The sequence below is a fragment of the Brachycentrus maculatus genome, unplaced genomic scaffold (assembly GCF_059751285.1).
Source record: "Brachycentrus maculatus isolate JH-2025_06_01 unplaced genomic scaffold, ASM5975128v1 h1tg000186l, whole genome shotgun sequence".
Classification (NCBI taxonomy): Eukaryota; Metazoa; Arthropoda; class Insecta; order Trichoptera; family Brachycentridae; genus Brachycentrus; species Brachycentrus maculatus.
Genome location: NW_028280937.1, coordinates 959,725 through 980,357, shown reverse-complemented (window position 1 = coordinate 980,357; position 20,633 = coordinate 959,725). Strand labels below are relative to the sequence as shown.

General features: G+C 34.7%; 1 protein-coding gene and 1 long non-coding RNA gene across 2 annotated transcripts in view; both read right to left on the bottom strand.

The window, feature by feature from the left end:
- Kul (Kuzbanian-like) overlaps positions 1 to 20,633 on the bottom strand; it is a 133,980-nt gene that overhangs the window by 14,067 nt on the left and 99,280 nt on the right. The window contains exons 2-7 of the mRNA XM_088262698.1: positions 5,244 to 5,391; positions 4,575 to 4,696; positions 3,452 to 4,288; positions 2,658 to 2,798; positions 1,432 to 1,556; positions 306 to 434 (exon numbers count right to left, since the gene is read on the bottom strand). Of these exons, the coding sequence (XP_088118824.1) occupies positions 306 to 434; positions 1,432 to 1,556; positions 2,658 to 2,798; positions 3,452 to 4,288; positions 4,575 to 4,696; positions 5,244 to 5,391 (1,502 nt within the window). The remainder of the gene's footprint in view (positions 1 to 305; positions 435 to 1,431; positions 1,557 to 2,657; positions 2,799 to 3,451; positions 4,289 to 4,574; positions 4,697 to 5,243; positions 5,392 to 20,633) is intronic.
- Positions 15,222 to 20,633, bottom strand: part of LOC148307874 (uncharacterized) — a 30,703-nt gene continuing 25,291 nt past the window's right edge. The window contains exon 3 of the long non-coding RNA XR_015837773.1: positions 15,222 to 17,561. This is a non-coding gene — a long non-coding RNA (uncharacterized LOC148307874). The remainder of the gene's footprint in view (positions 17,562 to 20,633) is intronic.

The following is a 20,633-nucleotide window of genomic DNA, read 5'->3' as shown; positions in this document are numbered from 1 at the left end:
TGCCCACTAATTTCACACAGCTGTATAAGGTACAAACATTGACCAGTATATTTCACACAGCTGTATAAGGTACAAACATTGACCAGTATAACCTAGTCTGTTGTTGGTTTGTTGGAAGACAAAATATTGCTTCTGACCCAATCAGCCCCCTAATGTACATTTATTATCTTTGCAAAGTTTAATTAAATGAAAAATCTCAATGTTTTAAATAGAGTAAAATTCTTAAAATCCCAAATTGATTCCAATTCATTTTGAAAAGTTTTCACCTAAAGAAGCGTCGGTAATATGATTTGTTTTATACATACTGGTGAACCAAAGTTGTGTCCAATCTCGTGCGCCAGAGTGACATGTGACACGGCGGGTGGAACATGCTTCCCGTAGTTCAGCAGTGTTACGATCCCCGTGTTTAGAGACTTCAAGCTCCCACGGTAATGCTAAAAATCATCATTCGAACATACCATTAATACAATTATCAAATTTTTTAAAATAAATATTTGTGTTGCAAATACATATTCAATTTTCATGTTATCAGATTATTAAAATTAAGAATCAAGTTGTGTTAGAGTGGGTTCGAACCTTAAAACTATGACCCAGGCTCTGCAACATAAACTACACATTATCAAATTATCAAAACTACATGAAATAATTACATCCCAGAAAAAAGTAATTGCCTACTCCGGGACTTGGACCCGGGACCTTCAAAAATCGCCTCTGCTCCGCTACCGATGGAACTAAGCAGTTGAGAAATTGATCATAGCCTTTTGAATGTAATCATTTTGTGACCTCTATTGTATTTTTGACCAAATTATACCAACCATATTTATGTAATTGGATAAATGGATTCTTTACCATGCCGATGAACCTTTTTTTTTATCGGTTCAGTGTCACAAGCGTGTTAACGCACTCTCCAACTCCGTGTTCGCCAGGTCGGCCATACAAAATGAGCGCATAAACACGCTCTCATTTGAGCTTGTCACAAGCCAATTATCAAATCCAATTGCAATATTTTTTAATTACAATGTATTAAAACATCTATTAGAAAGATCAAAAAATACTGAAATATTACAATTTACCAATATTATCAAAGTTACAGTCACCTTTCTAAAAGCTTTCACATTTCTGTTGAAAAACATCACTGCCTGCTGGGTACGGCCATATTAATACCTTCTGGCATCAAAAGGGTTAAATGAGAGGTCAAGGGTTTTTGTATCCCTTATGTCACTACGCCTTTCTCTGTATAGCTCACCCTAAGAACTACGTGAGTCATGTAGCTCATGACCTGTCTTGGTAGTAGGAGCTTCACCATACCATGATGGTTGAACTTTTTACTCATTTGGTTTTTTTTACTACGTTTATCTAAGATATATTGTAGTTATTTCATATTTAAAAAATTGCAGAGTAAAAAAAAAACAGAAATATTGAAATACTTACCCCATTTTTTTCGCAAACTCCTCCGGCATTCTTGAGGTCACCAGTCCATGCCAATCCTAAGGTTCCCATTTCGAAATCTCGATACGTAAACATGTACGCTAAACAGAACCCATCGTAATCTTCTTCTGCAAGTGACAAAAGGAAAGATAATGAATTAGAACAATCATGTAACACAGTTGCGTGCTTACTCGCTCATTTCTTCCGCCTATTACGCGGTGTTAAGGTGGAGCCGGCTGTTCTACCCAACCAATAAGATGGATAAAACCAACATGCCCATGGTAATACTAATTGGAAGGACAGTTTTTCATTACTTAATCCTATCTTCTTGTATTCATATTGACCTCTTCCAAATCAGGGAGGGCGCTTGATTGAGATGATTTCCACTTATATTTAATTATGCTATGTATATATCTTAGAATTGTACTATTTCAATAATCTTTTTGTTTATATTGATTTTAATAAAATTGAAAAAATTAAGAAATAAATCTTCATATATTAGAATATAAGTGATTTTTTTCATTCTAATATTCACTTAATATTACCCTGGACTGGTACCTGAAGTGGAGGGCTGACCACTTTTCCTTCATGAGTTAATGATCAAGATAACACTGCGTTTATATGATTCAGTGCCCTATACACCATTGGGGTGCGGATAAGGGTTTGAATTTTGAATATAAATAAAAAAAGGAAACGATTAAAACAATATTAATTAAATATTTCTCATAAAAATGTAGCAGCCCTCTTCAAGACTTGAACCCTGGATATTCTCAAATTACATCTGCTGCTCTATCGAAGGTCCAAGGTTCGAGTTCCAGAGTAGGTAATTACTTTTTTCTAAGATCATTTCATATTGTTGTTTTCATTTTCTCTATCAATTGTTCAGCATTTTTTAGCAAATGTAAAAGATTACTCTGAAGCAAAAATTTTTACCACATCAAAGGCATGATTTGGCAATGAAATGTATGCTCATTTTGAAAAGTGCGTAGGTTTGAATTTGGTGAATAAGATGTGTGAAGCAGGCATCGGAGTTGCTAATTATTTACTCATTTGCATACTCCTTTCCATTCTCTAGTCTATTTGAGTAGACGTCATCTCACAAGACCGACTATATTTGCATAGCAAACGGTGAGCACATGTGCAAGGTCAGGCTGTTCCTATACTTGGTAGCGTACTCACTTAGCGCATGCATCGTAAATGGCAAAATACAATACGCAAAATAGACATACCTGAGAACAATTCCAGAAATTTCTCCACGCCGTAATTATTTGGGAAACGGTAAAGTGGATCCTTGACAGCTTCAGCGGTGTGGACTTTTATCCTTTTAATCATGAATGTTATATTATCCGGTTTCCCATCCTGATTGAAATCTGAAATTTAAATAAAAAAACTGTATCAGTAATCTACCCACATAATATGTCATTGCTCCCATAGACGAATAATTTTTTTCACGAATGCATAATGCATGATCCATTTTGTCTCTATCTTTTGGTATTGTGTATAGTAGGGCTGTCCAAACCAGATAGGATCCCGGGACAATCCAAATAACTTAATAGATTCGAGGGCCGTAGAAACAAATACTTTAACTTTTTAAAGTAAACATAAAACAAATACCCAGTTCAGGAATTCCCCTAATTATAGTGATAGGCAACTTGTTGCCATATGAATAAATATTTCATTTATTTATTTGGGATGCAATTACAATAAAATCATGTTCTACAAGACATTTTTTTAAACCAAATTTTTCATATTTGCGGCAGATCAAAAACACATCGCAGGCCACACATTACATATAAGTACTTTGGACAGCCCTGGACTATAGTATCTCATGCCATGCATTTTGCGTCAATCTATCCACTGTCGGTTTTTCGCCGTACATCAAACTGGCAGAAATCTCATTCAAAGCTTAGACAGATAATTAATTATCTTAATGGTTTTAAGATATATAAGATGGCATAATCGCATGGCGTAAATGTCAGGTTATTCTAAAAAGGGTGATCGGGTTAAGACTATTGGTACATACCTGTGACCCTGTATATGGAGTTGACTCGTTGAACATGTCTCGTCATAACTTCGATACAAGCTTCCTCCGACCCGAACTTCTGGTAGAACTGGTGGTCGCCCTGCAGATACAGCATGCAAGTGGTCTTCTTGGGGTCTATTGTGGCTCTCTTGTTAACATGGCGCAAGACAGAATCAGTCATATTCCCCATCAGTGAAGACACGTACGTGAACCCGACGGGCTTCTTATTTATAATATCGTGCGGAATGTTCAGTTTGGTTTTTACTTCTACGTGATTCTTGGAATTTGGCCTCGAGAATATGTCGTCATTGTAGCTTTCGTCGTCGTAACTGTCGATGAGAATACCCCGGGTGAGATCTGTGCCGTTTCTTAACCTACGAACGCCGGCTTCCACGTTGGCCTCGTCATAGTATGGAATGAACAAGTCGATGGGGAGGCTCGGATTCTTGAGGGAAGTGGATTCCTCTTGAGAATCCTCCTCGAACGCGAGGTCGGTCATCTTGAATACATCCAGCTCCTCCTCTGGCAGCCATCGCTTGCTCCGTTTCAAACTTAAACTACCTTTATCACTAATAAATGTACCCTGGTTTACTAGATTATGCATTGTTCTATGCTCATTCAGAGATTTTTTATGCAGCTCGTGAGATGCGCAAGGCTGCTTCCCTGCGGTCGGGTGCACCACGTCCGATGACTTGTATATGACGGAGTGGATCTGCGGATGGCTCTTTCCATACCGATGCAAGGGTTCTATATAGTAGATCTCATTCGGCGTCACAATTGTGCCATCAAACAATCCGTCAGACGTCATCATCCCATGCACCGAAGAAGCCTCGTCATCTAATACAAAAAAGATAAATCATTTAACTGAAACATTTTTTCAAAGGAATAAGCTGTAAAGCCTCGACTTTTAGAAGTTTATCTGCATGTATGATGGCAAGGATAGGGAAGGTAAATGTGAAAAATATATAAAATTCAGATCAATTGAAAATTAATCTTTCTCAAATTTACTTTGCAATTGAAGGCAATCGAATCAGCGACGCCAGTTTCACAGTCGAGTGTCTACTCAACTACGCCATGGCACGTGTCTTACCAGGTTATACATGCAAACTTAAAGAATAATAACCTTCGAGCGTTCCAGAAAAAACGTTCCCGGTGTCGAAGTCAACTGGACCACTGGTACTGTGGAACTCGGCTCCATCGGCGAATACGGAATTGGGGTCCGGATGTAGCCGGAGATGAAATTCTCTGAAATTTAAAACATATAAAATTTATATTGGCAACCGATAAAATCAATCGATTGAATCAGGTTCTAGTAGCATGGCAGTACTTTAGCTTTCAAATCTGATATCCAAGACTATCCAAACTCAGCTGAGGCTGATGTAACAATAGCATATTTTATGCCGCAGAATGAATGAATTCATATTATTTTTTGACATCTCATCAAAGATGAAGAAGAATATGGAAGTCTGGGCATTTACGGGGCTGACGACCGTCATAGGCTGGTTCAAGTGATCACCTTACACATGTGTAACACTCACCAATTCTACCCATTATTGACAACCACACTACTCAAATTCTTGGAAGTTATATAGTTATATAGATATATGAACTTTATAGATATATGTAATTAATTGAATATGTTATCCGAGGCATCACTGTAGTTTCATGCTGAAAATCTCAGTTAAATACCAGAGTTCTTGAGAAACCATTGACTTCTCAATGAAATTAATGACATATCAATCTGATATTTTTACAGGCAAGTGATAGGGAAACAATCCATAGTAAGTTTCACCTGTTATGAGCCTTGAACTTGAGTTCCAGTGGTCCCGCAGACGGAGCGCTCCTCCGGCCCCTCCGAAGGCCCGCGCCCCCGCCCCCCCGGTCCGGCAGGGAGTACCTCGCCGCCTCCCAGTGTCTGACGAACTCGTTCAGCGCAAAACCTGCACAATCATAAACAACAAAATATTAATATCACTATAATTAGAGGGAAAAGAAATATTAATTATCCCTAGATTAAGGGACATTTGTAAAATTTACGACGGACATCCAATCTATGGGAAGCACTGAGGCAACACATGTAAAGAATTTAGTGATAACTAGCATGTATCTTAATTTTTTTACTGATGTATTTTGATTTCGTATTTTATATATAGTTTTCAAAAAATACGTTGCACTTATTTTTTAAATGTTTTCGGTAAAATGTGAGTTTTTTTTATCGTCGTGCATTTTGCGATAGCCGCATATTAAGATACACTGAAACAAGTCCTGTGGTCTAGGGATAACAAAAAGTAATCTTTAAATGCAATAACAAAATAAATTCAGTGTTTGCAGAGGCGTGCATTCTCAATAGGCAGAAAAGCAGTGCCTACCCTGCATTACTCGCGTTCCATATAGAAATACAACCAGTGCCTACTATGCCTTATCCTTACCCAACCCTACTGCCCTACTTTGATTAAAAACTCTGTGCACGCCACTGGGTGTTTTTTGATATATTTTTCACATTTACCTTTCCTATCCTTACTATCCTACCTCCAGACAAGCTTCTATAAATAGAGGCTTTGCGGGTTATTCATTTTTAAATAAAAACAAAATAATGGCCTTTAACGGATGGTTTGTTACTGCTACTATGTAGTTAAAAGCAGTGACAAACCTTCCATAGAAAGCAGTTATAGGCAGATTACTGTTGCATTTTACTTTTTGTTCATTTTGTTTTTAGAAATCCTATAAGTATTGTATTCATTGCACATAAAACTATATCTCTCGTTTTAGAAATTCATATTATAATGTTTTAAAAGAACACTGAATAATGGTCTAAAACTTGAGTTATAATCCTCTTTCTGGGTAAACCATAAAACACGGAGCAATAAAGATTATTCCTGCGATTGCATTTATATCCGACTGAATGTTCATTCCCGCGCAAATCTCACAAAAGGAAAGTAATCAAATAAAAAATATTGTCAAAGGGATTCCCTTTCTGAATATAAAGGAGGTAACTTCTGATTCGGTGAATTGAATTGCGTTAGCTTTGTGTTTACAGTAAACGTGTTTCTTTATCAAAATAATGCTTTGTTAAAAGAGACATTTCAAATGTGTTAACAATAACAATGTACTCCCAAGTATTGTATGTAGAATATAGTGAAGACATATTTTGTTTTAACTATGATATTTTTTTAATTAATTTATCTGAAGATCTTCTTCTTCTAACACTTATCCTCACCCAATGCACTGCATTGTATTGACTCAGTGTTATCTTGGCACTTACATGAAGGCGAGTTGATCACTCCTGCGCTTCAGCGTATTATCTAAAAATAATATAAGCAAATATTTTCGTCGCCATCTCAACATAGACGAAGAAGTCTGTTGAGATGGGAATATGGTATAAGTCTGGGTACTCACAGGGTCCATTGGGTAGTTCGAGTAATTACTTTTTACACTGTGTAACGTGTAACATTAGCAATTCTACCCATGATTTATAAACGTGCTAAAAAAACCGAAGCAGACGTATATTTTCAAAATGGCGTCGTTACCATAGTTGATTTTTTACCACTAAGAGAGGGTGCTTTTTCTTCACGTCTATGGTTGGTTTCATGGCTAAACCGTTAATTTACGTTACCTGTCAAATATAAGGTTATGGCGCGTACATATCGTAAAATTTGAAACCTTAATTATTGTTGTGATAGTAGTACGGCCATTTGTTTGTTACTATTTATATATAACGTAATCAGAAATAAATAAAATCTCAATACTTTTTATTCGAAACAAAAGAAGTTTTATAATTGAAATCGCTATAAATATTTTATTATAATTACTATAATATCTACCGGTTAGATTCGAAACTGGCAGACATTATAATTAAATTATAATAAAATATTTAAGGTGATTTTAAAACAAAGTTATATTTTAATTATAAAATAGAAAATCACTAAATTATTGCTTCAAATATAAATTATAAAAAATAGTAAAAATATACGTTTTTTTATATTTCTGATTTCGGACATTTTAATATTAGACTATATCATTATTAAACCCGAACAAATTAATAAAATAGGTAGAAATCGACCTAAACACCTCGCGGGTGTTATCCAAACTTATTAACCATTACACTACGGAGACAGGCAAAAGTACATATGGTATTTGTGTGTAATAATTCAGGGTTACATATTCCTAAAGCGTCTTATGTACGAATACACGGTAAGTTTGTAAACAAATAATACTGTATATACGAAACATCGTAAATTTGAACCCAAAAATCACAAAGCGAAGGGTCCACTCTGCGCACATTACATTATGTTTATGTAGGTACTGTCAGAAGGGTCCCGAAGAGGACCTATAAAAAATAACAAAGGCCCCACACGAGAAAAACGTCCTTTTCACGACTGGATAATTCTTGCATTGATAAAGAAACAGGGACGGAGTGCTTTTTCAGGGCTTTTGACTAATTTGAGGGTTACGAGGGGCGCCAGCTACGACTAAACTTTCAGCTCTTTCCGTTATAGACGCATTTTCCTCCAGTAGCCATGTCAACACGCCTGACAAATAGTGCCGGAACTGCGTAAAAACGAGATTTTATTTTATTTCAAAAATAAAAATGTGAAAAAATCAAGGACAAAGTAAAGTTCAATACTAACGATTTTACAGAAATATATTTCAACCAATCAAACATGAGATATAATTCACTCATAATAAAAGACGAGACTATAATTTACATATAACATACGAGAATTGATAGTGAAATTCCATCCTTGGAATCCTACGTCACGTTTATCAGGCACATTTCGTTACATGAGAGAGATAAAAGATATGACGTAGAGAGAGAAGGAGAAAGAGAGCTAGCTAAACATTCCGACGCTACGGGAATGAAGCAAAAGAGAGTGATGATAGAATAAGATAGTGTCAGATGATTCTTTACCGCATCTAACTTTGTTCGCAAGAAAAATGGTTTATGTCCGAATCAACAACAAAATCTGGAACTACAATAGAAGCATTTTTTTTCGTTATATCAAAAATATAGAATCACGGATATAAAACCCATATTTTAGTCAGTACAAACCATTGATATCAGTATTACCAATTGAAGCACCAATCAATGAAGCGGCCTAAGAAGGTTCACTTAAAAAAATACATGTGCGAAACATCAATTCGCCCTAAATAGTCGTTAGGTAGTTTGAGCATTATTCGTGGGGTGTACTGATATAAAGGAGGGTTGCGTCCCACTCGAGAAAACTTGAAACTACTTGACTATACGTAATTGGAAAACCTTGAAACGTTTTATAAAAGTGAGCTAATCAAAATCACATACCTACCTTTTCATTCACTTTGTATTAGGGGACGGTGTTTGTATTTTGCGCGTTACAATTTAATTTAATTACTAAAAAAGTCAACAAATAAACAAAAAATAAATAAATCTCAACGAAGATGAAGAATATTTTTTTAAAATTTTATTCAGCAAAAAAAAAATATTTAGTAAAAAAAAAAAAATAATATATATATATATATATATATATATATATATATATATATATATATATATATATATATATATATATATATATATATATATATATATATATATATATATATATATATATATATATATATATATATATATATATATATATATATATATATATATATATATATATATATATATATATATATATATATATATATATATATATATATATGTGTGTGTAAATTAACAATATTCAAGGCGTATATATTAAAAGTAAGCAAGAAGACTTAAAGGTGTAGAAGAATCCGGCTTCGGACACATGGAACAGATCAATATCCAATGTGATAATGTTCAACAAAGAGGTAGCTCTTCCTACAGGTATAATCATTGGCAGGTTGGTCCTGTATATAGGAATGTGAAACAATCTATGCCGACGCTGTCTTAAGGTAACTATCGGGAACATACAGACCAATGTTCCGGATAATTTCACGATTACCGATCAAACCGCGCAACAATCGATAAAAATGCGTAACTGTCGCAATTCCCGACACGTTCCCGTTCCTTCACGTTCCTTAGGACGAATGTTTGTAAAATCGTTGTATGACAGAATTAAAAAGATATTAGAAAAGAATGTAAGATCCAAAAGAGTTCTTAAAGGTGGTATGTACACGTGGAGCGAATGAATAACAGGAGAATGACCAAGAAAGTATATTTGGCAATTGTGAAAGGGACAACAGAACGAAGATGGCCGAAAAAATACTTCGCACGATCAATCAGAAACTAAAATCTGATCATGTCAAAAGTCTACGTAATCGGAGGGCATGTATGAATAGATGTATGGATGTGAAGGAAGCTAGGGGTGTATGTCAGGACAGACGAGTATGGGGTTCCATCCTCTCTGCCTACCCCTGCAGCGAAACGGCGTGATGGTAGAAGTAGCAGTAATAGCCAGGTAAATTATTTGTCCGCCTCCGTAGTGTGATGGTCAGCACGCTCGGTTACCGTATTGGACGTCCCGGGTTCAATTCCCAGGGGTATCAAACATATATAAATGATTTTTCACCCTAATATTTAGTCAAAATTACCCTGGCTTGGTACCTGAAGTGGAGGGCTGATTACATTTCCTTCATGTGTTGACGATCATGATAACAGCGTTTATATGATGCAGTGCCATATGCACCACACCATCGGGTGCGGATAAGAGTTTGAAGAAGAATAAATTATTATTACATAGCTGTACAATGTTTCCGCAGCGTTTTGCGTGTTACACTAAAGTATGCATTAGATAGAGCCCGATGTTATGTGACATTTCGCTAAGGTGACCGCTCTCCGGGCGACCCGCCCGCGCCCCCAAGAGTCACTATGCCGCGTTCGGTACATGGCTTCACGCGACATGACGCGAGGTAGAATTATTTTGCACTTAACTTTTTTTTTTTGCCCCCGAAACGCGTGTGGAAATTTGACTAATGAAGCCGTAGCATTTCACAATACTTGGCAGCGAAAATAAGCCGTGTATGTAATCACTTTAATGCGTACAAAAACCCGTGGCTGCTTGGCTACAAGTAGGCACAAGTGGAAATGATATTAGAAGAAGCACTTACCTTTGAAAGAGGGAAGAGGTCAATATACAAGAAGATAGGATACTTTCTTCCCAATCAGCATTACACATTTCGCTCACTCCTTTCAACAACGTTGTAAATCAAAAATCTTAAATTTTCAGTTGTGCATGTTTTTGGAATGCCCAGAAAATGTACTATATCCCAGCAAAAGAGGCATATTTTTAACTTAATATTTACCCGCTACAGGGCAGAAAGTGTTTTTGCATTTTGAAGAAAAGGTATTGTTTAATTATTTTTTAAATAAACTAAATATTTTTCAAATGGAGAAAAAACCTTCAGGTTTTACCTCAAAAGTTCTGTTGCATAGTAAAAATTTTAATAAGTGTCTTGATATTTATTTTTCATACATTGTATTACATTTGTAACTTTAAAAACGTTCTCCTGAAAAATCAAGTTTTTTTTATTTATGACGCTCTTGAAAGGAGTGAGCGATTTGTATAATTTAAAAAAAATATACGTATATAAAAAATAAAATAGTCCACTCCCTACCGACCATATACACAAATACATACATATCAGACAAAATTAACGGTAATTGCCGCAAACGCAAAGAAAACGCTACAGTGTAAAATTTGTGCGAACGCAGATATGCCAGTTAGTCAGGGACGCGACGATATGAGGATATTGAGTACAAAATAATAATTATTCAGTTAAAATCTTGTTTTGCTTTTAGTTTTCGACAGAAGGGTCTCTAGACCTAGACTTCGCTCTAGCGAATTATGAGAATGACGTTAATAACTGGATGAAGGGAGGATGCAAGGGGTAAGGACCGGCCGAATATATATTTTTGTGTGGAGTTTTCTAGGTCAGATACTAACAGGATTTATAAAAACAGATAGATCTTTGAGTTCTGTCTGTTTCAAGGCGCATAAAAAATAACCTGAAAATTACAAATATCCATGCAATTTGTAGAAAGTATTCACGTAGGATATTAATTTAATTGATTTTATAAAAATATATATCAGGATTTGCGAATACGGGTTAAACATATTACCTTGAAATTCTTTACGAAGTATTTGCGCAATTCACGGTTGTCTATGGCCGAGAATAATAAGATGTGTCATTAGTGTTACATTGGCAAACCAGTTTTTTTTTCAGCCAGCCATAATGACATTGTTAATGCCACCGCTACCTAGATACCTCTCTGGCTAATATGAAACAGTAATCTCATAAGAATAACGTCATTATTGTTTTGTTTTAAAATGGTTTTTAAAAAAATACCGATGTGATAAATATGTAATACAACAACAGCAATCGGGTTGCGGTCCTGTGGTTAGTGTCGCGGATTTTGAGTCAGATTTTCTATATTCGAGCCTACTCTGCCATAAATTCAAACACAAGCCGCTTAGGCTTATCCGAAAAAAATTATAAATTTATGATGAAATATTTGTGTACATACAAAATAACGATTTTAAGGAAAAGATGATGACTGCTAAATTTGCAGAAAATCATATTTCCTACAAGTTCGTCTATTGTAATTTTCAACCTAAAGATAGACATATTATACTTCGAGATGGCGGCTAACGCAGCAGGGTTGGAGTCCCGAATGTTTGGATTTATACGACATTGAAAGCTGTCCCACCGCATGCCCAGATTTGATACAGAAGCATCTAGGGTTCCTGACAGATCTGCTCTTGCTAAGCAATTTTTTTAAAAACTAAGTTGCGAAATTTATTGAAAATGTGAAACAATTTTTTTATGAAACGATTTATACTACAATAAAAAATTGCAATAATAAATATATTTAATGCCATTCAAAATTTACGTAGCTATTGGTGTCAATACAACTAACTAATATTTACGCAGCTTTCTTGAAGGGATAGGCAGAGAAGATAGAACGCCACAACACCCTATGTTTGCAAACATTATTCGCCTATTCCACATTGGTGTATCTCCTCATACATACCCGTCTCAATATAATCAGCAATAAATAAAACATATACCTTTTATTTAATTTGGTCATTTGGTGTGTTTTGTAAGATTTAAAACAAATTCAACAATAAATCAATTATCTTATTTGTAATCATGATGTTGTTAAATTTATATAAACAATTTTACTTCAGTAAAACATCAATTTGTTATGTGAAAGATGTTTTGGTGTAATCGGTGAAAAAATAAACAAAGCATTGTTATTTATAACATTGGCGAAAAAAGAGAATTTCATTTAGACAATTGAAAGTATTACATCAATACAGCATTGTTTTATAAACATTAATTGATGTTACGAGTTATTTGAACTTTTTCCTTTTATCGAAATTACAAACGTTATTAGAATTCAAAATTCAAAACCTCCTCTTGACTAGAAAGTCAAGAGGAGGTTTTGAAGGTTTTGAGGCAGAAGCCTCCCGTTTTATTACGTACCTTTCTATAAATTGATTCGTCTCTGTTAAGATATTCAATACATCTTCGAAATATGGCCGTTGATTCATTCCTCCTTATTCTTCTTGTTTTAGATCATAGATCTGCTTTTTTCAGAATGTTTTATTCCTTTTAATGAATCATTCCGCTTTCTTAAGACCCAGTAATCAATAGCCCGAAACTTAATTTTCATTAAAACCAGGTTACATTTAGCGCAATTGATTTTTTTTCTTCTTAAAACACCGTATTTGTATTGACAAAATAAGTTTTTCTCGGATACATGGTTTTGAAAAGAAAAAAAATATGGAAAAGTAATGAATTAAAAAAATATTTTTCATACATTTTCTTTAACACCTTCAATACCTTTAAAAAAATGAGTTTTCTTTAAAAACTGCCAGTTTTTTTTGTTTGTTTCCAGAAGTGTCTTTATTACCAATTAAATCATTTTTTGTAAAAAAAATGTGGTTTATTTGCCACTAGACTGACGCGTTTGTATGTTGATAGGACCATGAGCTAGACGCATGATACACGGATCCGTGTAGTAGGCATCCAAAGTGTTAAAGAAAATCTAATTTATTATATATATATAATTTTTAAATTGGCGTGAAGGGACGTGTAGCCTCTCCCGCGGCCTGAATTCTATGTTTGTGAGTAAGGCCTTAAAACATATCCCCTCGTTTACAAAATAAAAATTTGAATCCATAAAAATTAAAGTTTTGAGTGGACTTAAGCGAGTTTGACAATTACGCGTATTAACACATATTAATCTTCATATTATACTCGTATATGGTAAATAATTGGGGCCCTCGGCCTTGGACTAGTTACATTCATGTGTGGAATTATGCCGATAGCACCCACACAGAGCATTATTTCAATATTTAAATAATTATTAATAACTGAGGCAGGTCGTAGGCAGGCGGAAGGCCTGCATACATCAAGTCACCGAAAATAATTCCAAAGAGTAATGAAATACGATACATATTTTTAAATTTAAATTTTACGTATTACCGTTTGCGCATTTCGCATTTTCAATAAATTTCGCAACTTAGTCTAAAAAAATGCTTTGCAAGAGAAGATCTGTCAGGAAGCCTAGATGCTTCTGTATCAGATCTGGAAATGCGGTGCAATGCAATCAAACCCGGGACCTCCAGAACGGTAGCCGAGCGTGCTGACCATTACACTACGGAGGCGGACATTACTGAAGTTAACACATTAGTTTAACAAATAGGTATTTTAAGTTTTACTGATCACCTTTTTTCAGTAATATTTCCGTGGGTAACAGATTCACGGTTCACACGGTAGGTACTGGATTTGTGATACAAACTTTGCATATCAAACGTAAGTTTGGACGTACGAATAATATTATATGTTTTAAAAAAAACTTACACAAAGTTATCTCATAATGTAAAATTGACATTGTTTTTTACTTTGCCGCAATGGAGTCTAGACAACCTTGAAGTAGCGTTAAATCTGAGTTTTGGTATTGAGTATCGGTAAATATTTAATGAATTCATGTTGCTCTCTTCTAAAGTCTACTCAAAGTCGATAATATTATGATCCTTTTAGCAACTTCTCTTTTAAAACAAAATAATGCATTTTACTAACCCTTATCCGCACCCAATGGAGCATTGGGCGCTGCATCCTATATAAGCAATATTATCTTGATTGTCATGAAGGAATGGTGATCGGCCCTGCGCTCCGGGGTAATATTACATGAATATTAGAGTGGAAAACAACATAGATTTATTTTGTTTTTTCCCCTTCACAGTGTAATGGTCTGCGCGTTTGGCTACTAATCCCGAGTTCGATTCGCGAATACATAAAAATACTTACTTAAAACCGTTCAGTACATTTCGAAAAAATCTAAAATGACTCTTAAAAAAAAACAAAGGTTTTTCCTACTGGATTTTTTAATGACTGGAATCGTATTTCAATTGTATACTTTAAATTACTACTCATTGTTTCCACATAAATAGTGTAATTTTTCATATTTTTGAGATGCGCGTTATATTCTACATAATATATCGAATTCATGCCTTAATGAATCAATAAATAAATGAATAAATTATTCATTAGTGAATTATTTTCAAAATAAATAAATATTTTTTTTAATTTAAAACGACAATTTTAAAGGGATGCCACTTATATTTCCGAGACTTTCATTTTACTTTTTTATAAAATAATAGTGAATCCATACAAATGTATTCTTATAATATGATTCCTAATAATGAAGTATTAAATAAAATAAAACAGCGAATGTATTCAATAATATTTTTTTTATACACAACATTTTTAATATTATTCATCTACCAAAAAATTGCTACTTCTCCATTGTTGATGGATTAGTTAGGGATTGCTAAAAATCATTGGAACATTATAATGCCATAATTTAAAACCTCTTTGGTTATTCATTAGTGGGTAGGTTGTAGCTAGCCAGCAACCGACAACCGACAACCGACAACCGACAACCGACAATGTGGAATGTGGGCTAGATTCCAACCGAAACAATACATTCAGGATGTGAGTGTGTATGATGCATTGAATGGGAATTATCGAGGGATTATTCCCAGTATCTGGACCTGATTCCGATCGCATTGTGCGGAGAGCGGCCGGCACTTCAGAAATTATATTCAATATGTGAATACATTCCTAGTAATAATAACATTGGCGAAATTATAATAGCACAAAAGGGAAATCATGGTTTACATTTGTGATTATCAAAATAATTCATTTGATATTCATTATACATATGTAGCTTAAATCTAACCAACTAACTAACCATCACCATTGTATATAATAATAATAAAAAATAATAAGCCCTTACCGCACCCCAATGGTGCATAGGGCACTGCTTCATATAAACGCAGTGTTATCTCGATCGATTACACGTGAAGGAAAGGTGATCAGCCCTCCACTTGTAATATTGATTAATACTCCAGTGTAATATTGAATAAATATTAGAGTGAAAAAATCACTTATATTTTTTAAACCCCCTCTAATCGAATCGAATCGAATCCGGGACCTCCAGAACGGTAGGCGAGCATGCTGACCATTACACTACGGAGGCGGACAAAATCGTATATATAATAATTAAGGTTAATAATATAAATGCAACTCTCATCTTAAAAAAACGGTTTCTGAATACCAAGTCTATCTAAATCTATGCCAAATCTAATCAAGGCATTTTTAATTAATATTTTACTTTTTTCAAACACCGCAGAAAATTATGAGGAATGCATCGAAACACGTGTCACAGTGGATTTTAAGAATAGTGGTATTTACTAAGTAAAACATTAAACTGTGTAAAACTTAAATTAAAATAAGTAGATATGTTTTACCACAAAGTGACTGCCGAATCAGTTGATGAAAATCTAATTAAGTCCTTAGAAATAAAAGTTTTGGAGTAAAGTTAAAGTTTGATATCTACGTAGTTGAGACGTTATCTTATCACTGGATCCCAGTCCAGGGGTAGCGGGTTGCGGACCGCGGACGATGGGATTGTAAAATGGGTCAGTCCGGTCGCCAATATGTGCATGTTCGTATGCAGTACTACGTGCAGGGAGGATGTAGGGGTGCCGCGGTCGCCGAGGCAGGCCAAACTGCACCGAAATAGGTCAATTCACATCGACTGACTATTCAAACATTGGCAAACCCTTTGACTGGCGATTCATTCCACTAATTAATGCGAAAGCTTCGGCTACATATTGCCTCAGTAATATTCCGAAAGGCGACGGAAATAAAAACAGTTTCTATCGTATGAAGGATATCACGCGATGAATGGTAAAAAAAATGGGTTTATTTTTTTTAAATCATAGATAACCATTATCGATAAAATCAAGAAAGGTGTGTTGGGATGGTTTGGGCATGTGAATTGAATGAGTGAAGAAAGAATAGTAAAACAATATTATGAGGCTGTTGTAGTTGGAAATAGGAGCAGAGAAAAACCGAGGAAAACTTGACATGATTAAGTATTTCAAATACTTGAAAGTGGACATGTATGAGGAGATGCATGAATATGAAAAAGGCAAAGAGGCGAAATTATTTGCTTATATGCTTATATAAATTATAATTTTCAAAATAACTGTGTTTCAAATATAAACACCGGATATATTTTTTATAATATGAGGAAGAAGCAGTTTGATTCGAAACCGGTTGAATTTTTAATTAGTTATAAATAACATACACATAATGATTTTAAACAAAGTTGTTTTGTAAGTTACAAAAGGGAAAATCACAAAACAAATATATCGTAGTCATACAGGAGAAAGTGACCAAGTGCATTTCTTACAAAAACGTGATCATTGACTATTTGATATCTTACTAGAATTGAAAAACATCCCAAAGGATTTTAAACTTGGAAGTATAATATATTGACTTGGTAAAAATGACTAACTGCATTGATGTTTATTTTCTTGCCAAGCAAAAGTCACTAAAATGGCCCTCCTGAACATTTTACCTTTTGTTAGTTGGTCACTTTCTCCTGTACGACTACGATATGTATGATGACAAATTTCAACAAGAACAGTACAGATTGTCTTATGATTTCTTCACATTAGTTTATTTCTTGTTTTTTTTTTGTTCTCTATATTCTCATTTGAATGAACGTCATTTCCACGTGAAACCATTTTCCTTCAGCAGTGTGTTTTTGTTGCCATTATATATTATTAAAACTGTTTACGTTCTGAAACATAAGAGAAGGCAAATTATGTACAAACATCATGTTGAAACCACAGCTACAAGTGGTGCGGTCGCGGGTACCTTCGTTCGCAGGAAAATAACTACTATTTCACGCTGTGTGTGCCCGCCTTAACAATACGGTGCGTAATTTGAGGTCATGAGTGTAGGTAGCATTAGGTTTGGCTATAGAAACTGCCTTACTTTTTAAAATTACAATATAATTATTACAAAGTGAAAAAAAATACAAAACGTGAAAGGTGTAACGTGCTGTATATAAAATAACATAGAAGTATTGGAGTGTATTACATACATAATATTATCTATGTATATATGTACAGTACACTCCCGATTTTCTATATTTCTAGCACTTGGAGTGAGTGCTAGAAATATAGACAGTAAGAGTTATTCCAAATATCTACTTACTGTCGTTAAAAAAATTAAGCTTAACAATACTCGGATGCGTTTACATTGATTTTTAGGGATTTAACATGAGATTTATTAAATTTACATGTGCATGACAGCAAAGCTAATTACATATAATGTACATAAATTCATATATGTTACATGTATATATTTTTAAATGCACAAAAGAAAATAACACAGAGTTTTTAAGAAAATGCAAAAAATAATAAAACGTACGAAAATAAAAAGAAAAATCACAAGACAAAATAAAATCACCAATATACGTCATGTTATATCGTATAATCCGAGAGTAATTGCCTTAATCTAGTAGTGCTGAGACGAAACAGATCCACCTCTCTTGGTAGACCGTTCAGCAGACCAATCATCTTACACAGGCATTACCGATGGCAAATTGGTTCTGCACTCTGGAAGAAAAAATGGTCTGTGTTGCCTGGCTCTAACGTAATTTCCCTTCTTTCTGTAGCTCTAGAGATATAGAAAAATGGTTGAATACTGAATAAATGACAGTTTTAACTGGAGTGTTTGATACGGGGGCTCGGATCTCCCAATTTTTTTTTAATATAGACTATTCGTTAACATGTCAAATATTAACATGAGTCCCGAATGCGGCTATTACCTAGCTATGTACCTACTGTGTAATGCTCGGTATGCGTAATGCAAAATGGAGATTCGGAAAGGTTCGTAATTCACTTTTGACTTTATGCTAACGACCCGTGTTCGATATTACGCATTCAATTCGGGATAATTGACATAGAAACGAGTGCCTGTGGTCGGCGGTCCGCACCACTGGAAAAAATAACCAACTTACCCACACTTCCCCTACACCCCACACACCTACACACCTACACACCTACACACATACACATCTACACCAGCGATCCCCAAACATTTACGAAAAATACATAAAAAAATATTAAAGGTGCCTCAACCGAGACGAACCAGCTATTGTTTTATATATAATACGATGGCAGGTGGAAGTCTGAGCATTTTAGAGCTTACATAAGGCGGGATATTCGATAGCCCGCAACTTGATTTTCTTTAAACACAGCTAACATTTAAAGTAATTGAGTTTGTTGCTTTCAACACCGCTTGTATATTGAAAAACTAAGTTTTTCTTTGAAATTAATAAACGGTTCTGAAAAGAAAGGGTTATTGAAAGGTAAGGAGTTAAAAAAAATACTTATTCAATGTGAATTCTAAAAAAGCACAAATTCTAATTTACATTTTTTTTAATAATGTGCGTGGAGGCACGTGTGGCCCTTTGCCCAGCCGGTCGCTTACTAAATTGTATGTTTGCGAGTACCCCCTTAAGACCTGTCTATTCAGCTGGCTTAAGCGATCACTCTATACTGTGTAACGTTTACCGTTCTACTCATTATAGAACATCCATACTGCATAAAATTTGAACGTTGTAAATATGCACTGTTGTAGGGTTCCTTTGGTACGTTACTTGGAATTATAATGGATGCGAAATTTTGACAGATGGTGCCGCCATAAGTTGAAAATTTGTGAAGTACATGTTTCTTCGATAAATCATAGGAATTTTGGATGTTGTAAATAAATAATTAACGAGTCGTGATTTGAAACTTATATATTTAATAAATAAACACATTGAAACGCAGTATTTTGATACAAATTTCATTTATAACATGAACTCTTCACTCGCGAATCATGTATGCAACATATCGCTCACTCCTTTCAAGAACGTCATAAATCAAAAATCGTCAATTTTCAGTTGTGCGTGTTTTCGGAATGCCCAGAAAATATACTATATCCCAGCAAAAGTAGCATATTTTTTATTTAATATTTACCCGCTACAGGGCAGAAAATGTTGTTTTTGCATTTTGAAAAAAAGGTATCGTTAATTATTTTTTTTAAATAAACAAAATATTTTTCAAATGGAGAAAAAACCTTCAGGTTTTACCTAAAAAGATCTGTTGGACAGTAAAAAGTTTAATAAGTGGCTTGATATTTATTTTTAATACATTGTGTTATATTTTTAAACTTTAAAAACGTTCTCCTGAAAAATCAAGTTTTTTGATTTATGACGTTCTTGAAAGGAGTGAGCGATATGTATTGATAAAATTAGATCCAAATATTTAAAAATGTAGATGGTAGTTTGTGCCTTTGCCTGAATGATCAGCAACGTTGGGGGAGACATACCAGGTCGTAAATAGAAGATGATCGTAGCTTAATCATTTTTATTTATTTTTTAATTATAAAATTATTTTCTTTTGACCATTATCCGCATCCAATGATTCAGAGAACACTGCATTATATGGACGTAGTGTTGGACGTATGGTGATCAGTCGTGCACTTCAGGTACCAGTCCATAGTGAAATCGAATAAATGATGGGTGAAAAATCACTGATAATTATTTTGACCTCCTTGAGAACCGAGAGTGTAAAAATATTTATTTATTTAACATTACCCTGGACGCATTAGTGATCATTTTGCCTTCGTGTAAGTAACGATCAATATAACACCGCGTCAATACGATGCAGTGCCCTATGCACCATTGAGTGCTGATAAGGGTTAGAAGAAGGAGAAGGGAATCAAACTCGGGACCGGCGACACGGCAAGGTTGGGAAGCCGCGGTCCGCCGCGCGGGAAATGGAAATGCGTATTTGATGAGCCCGCGCGTGACTGAATA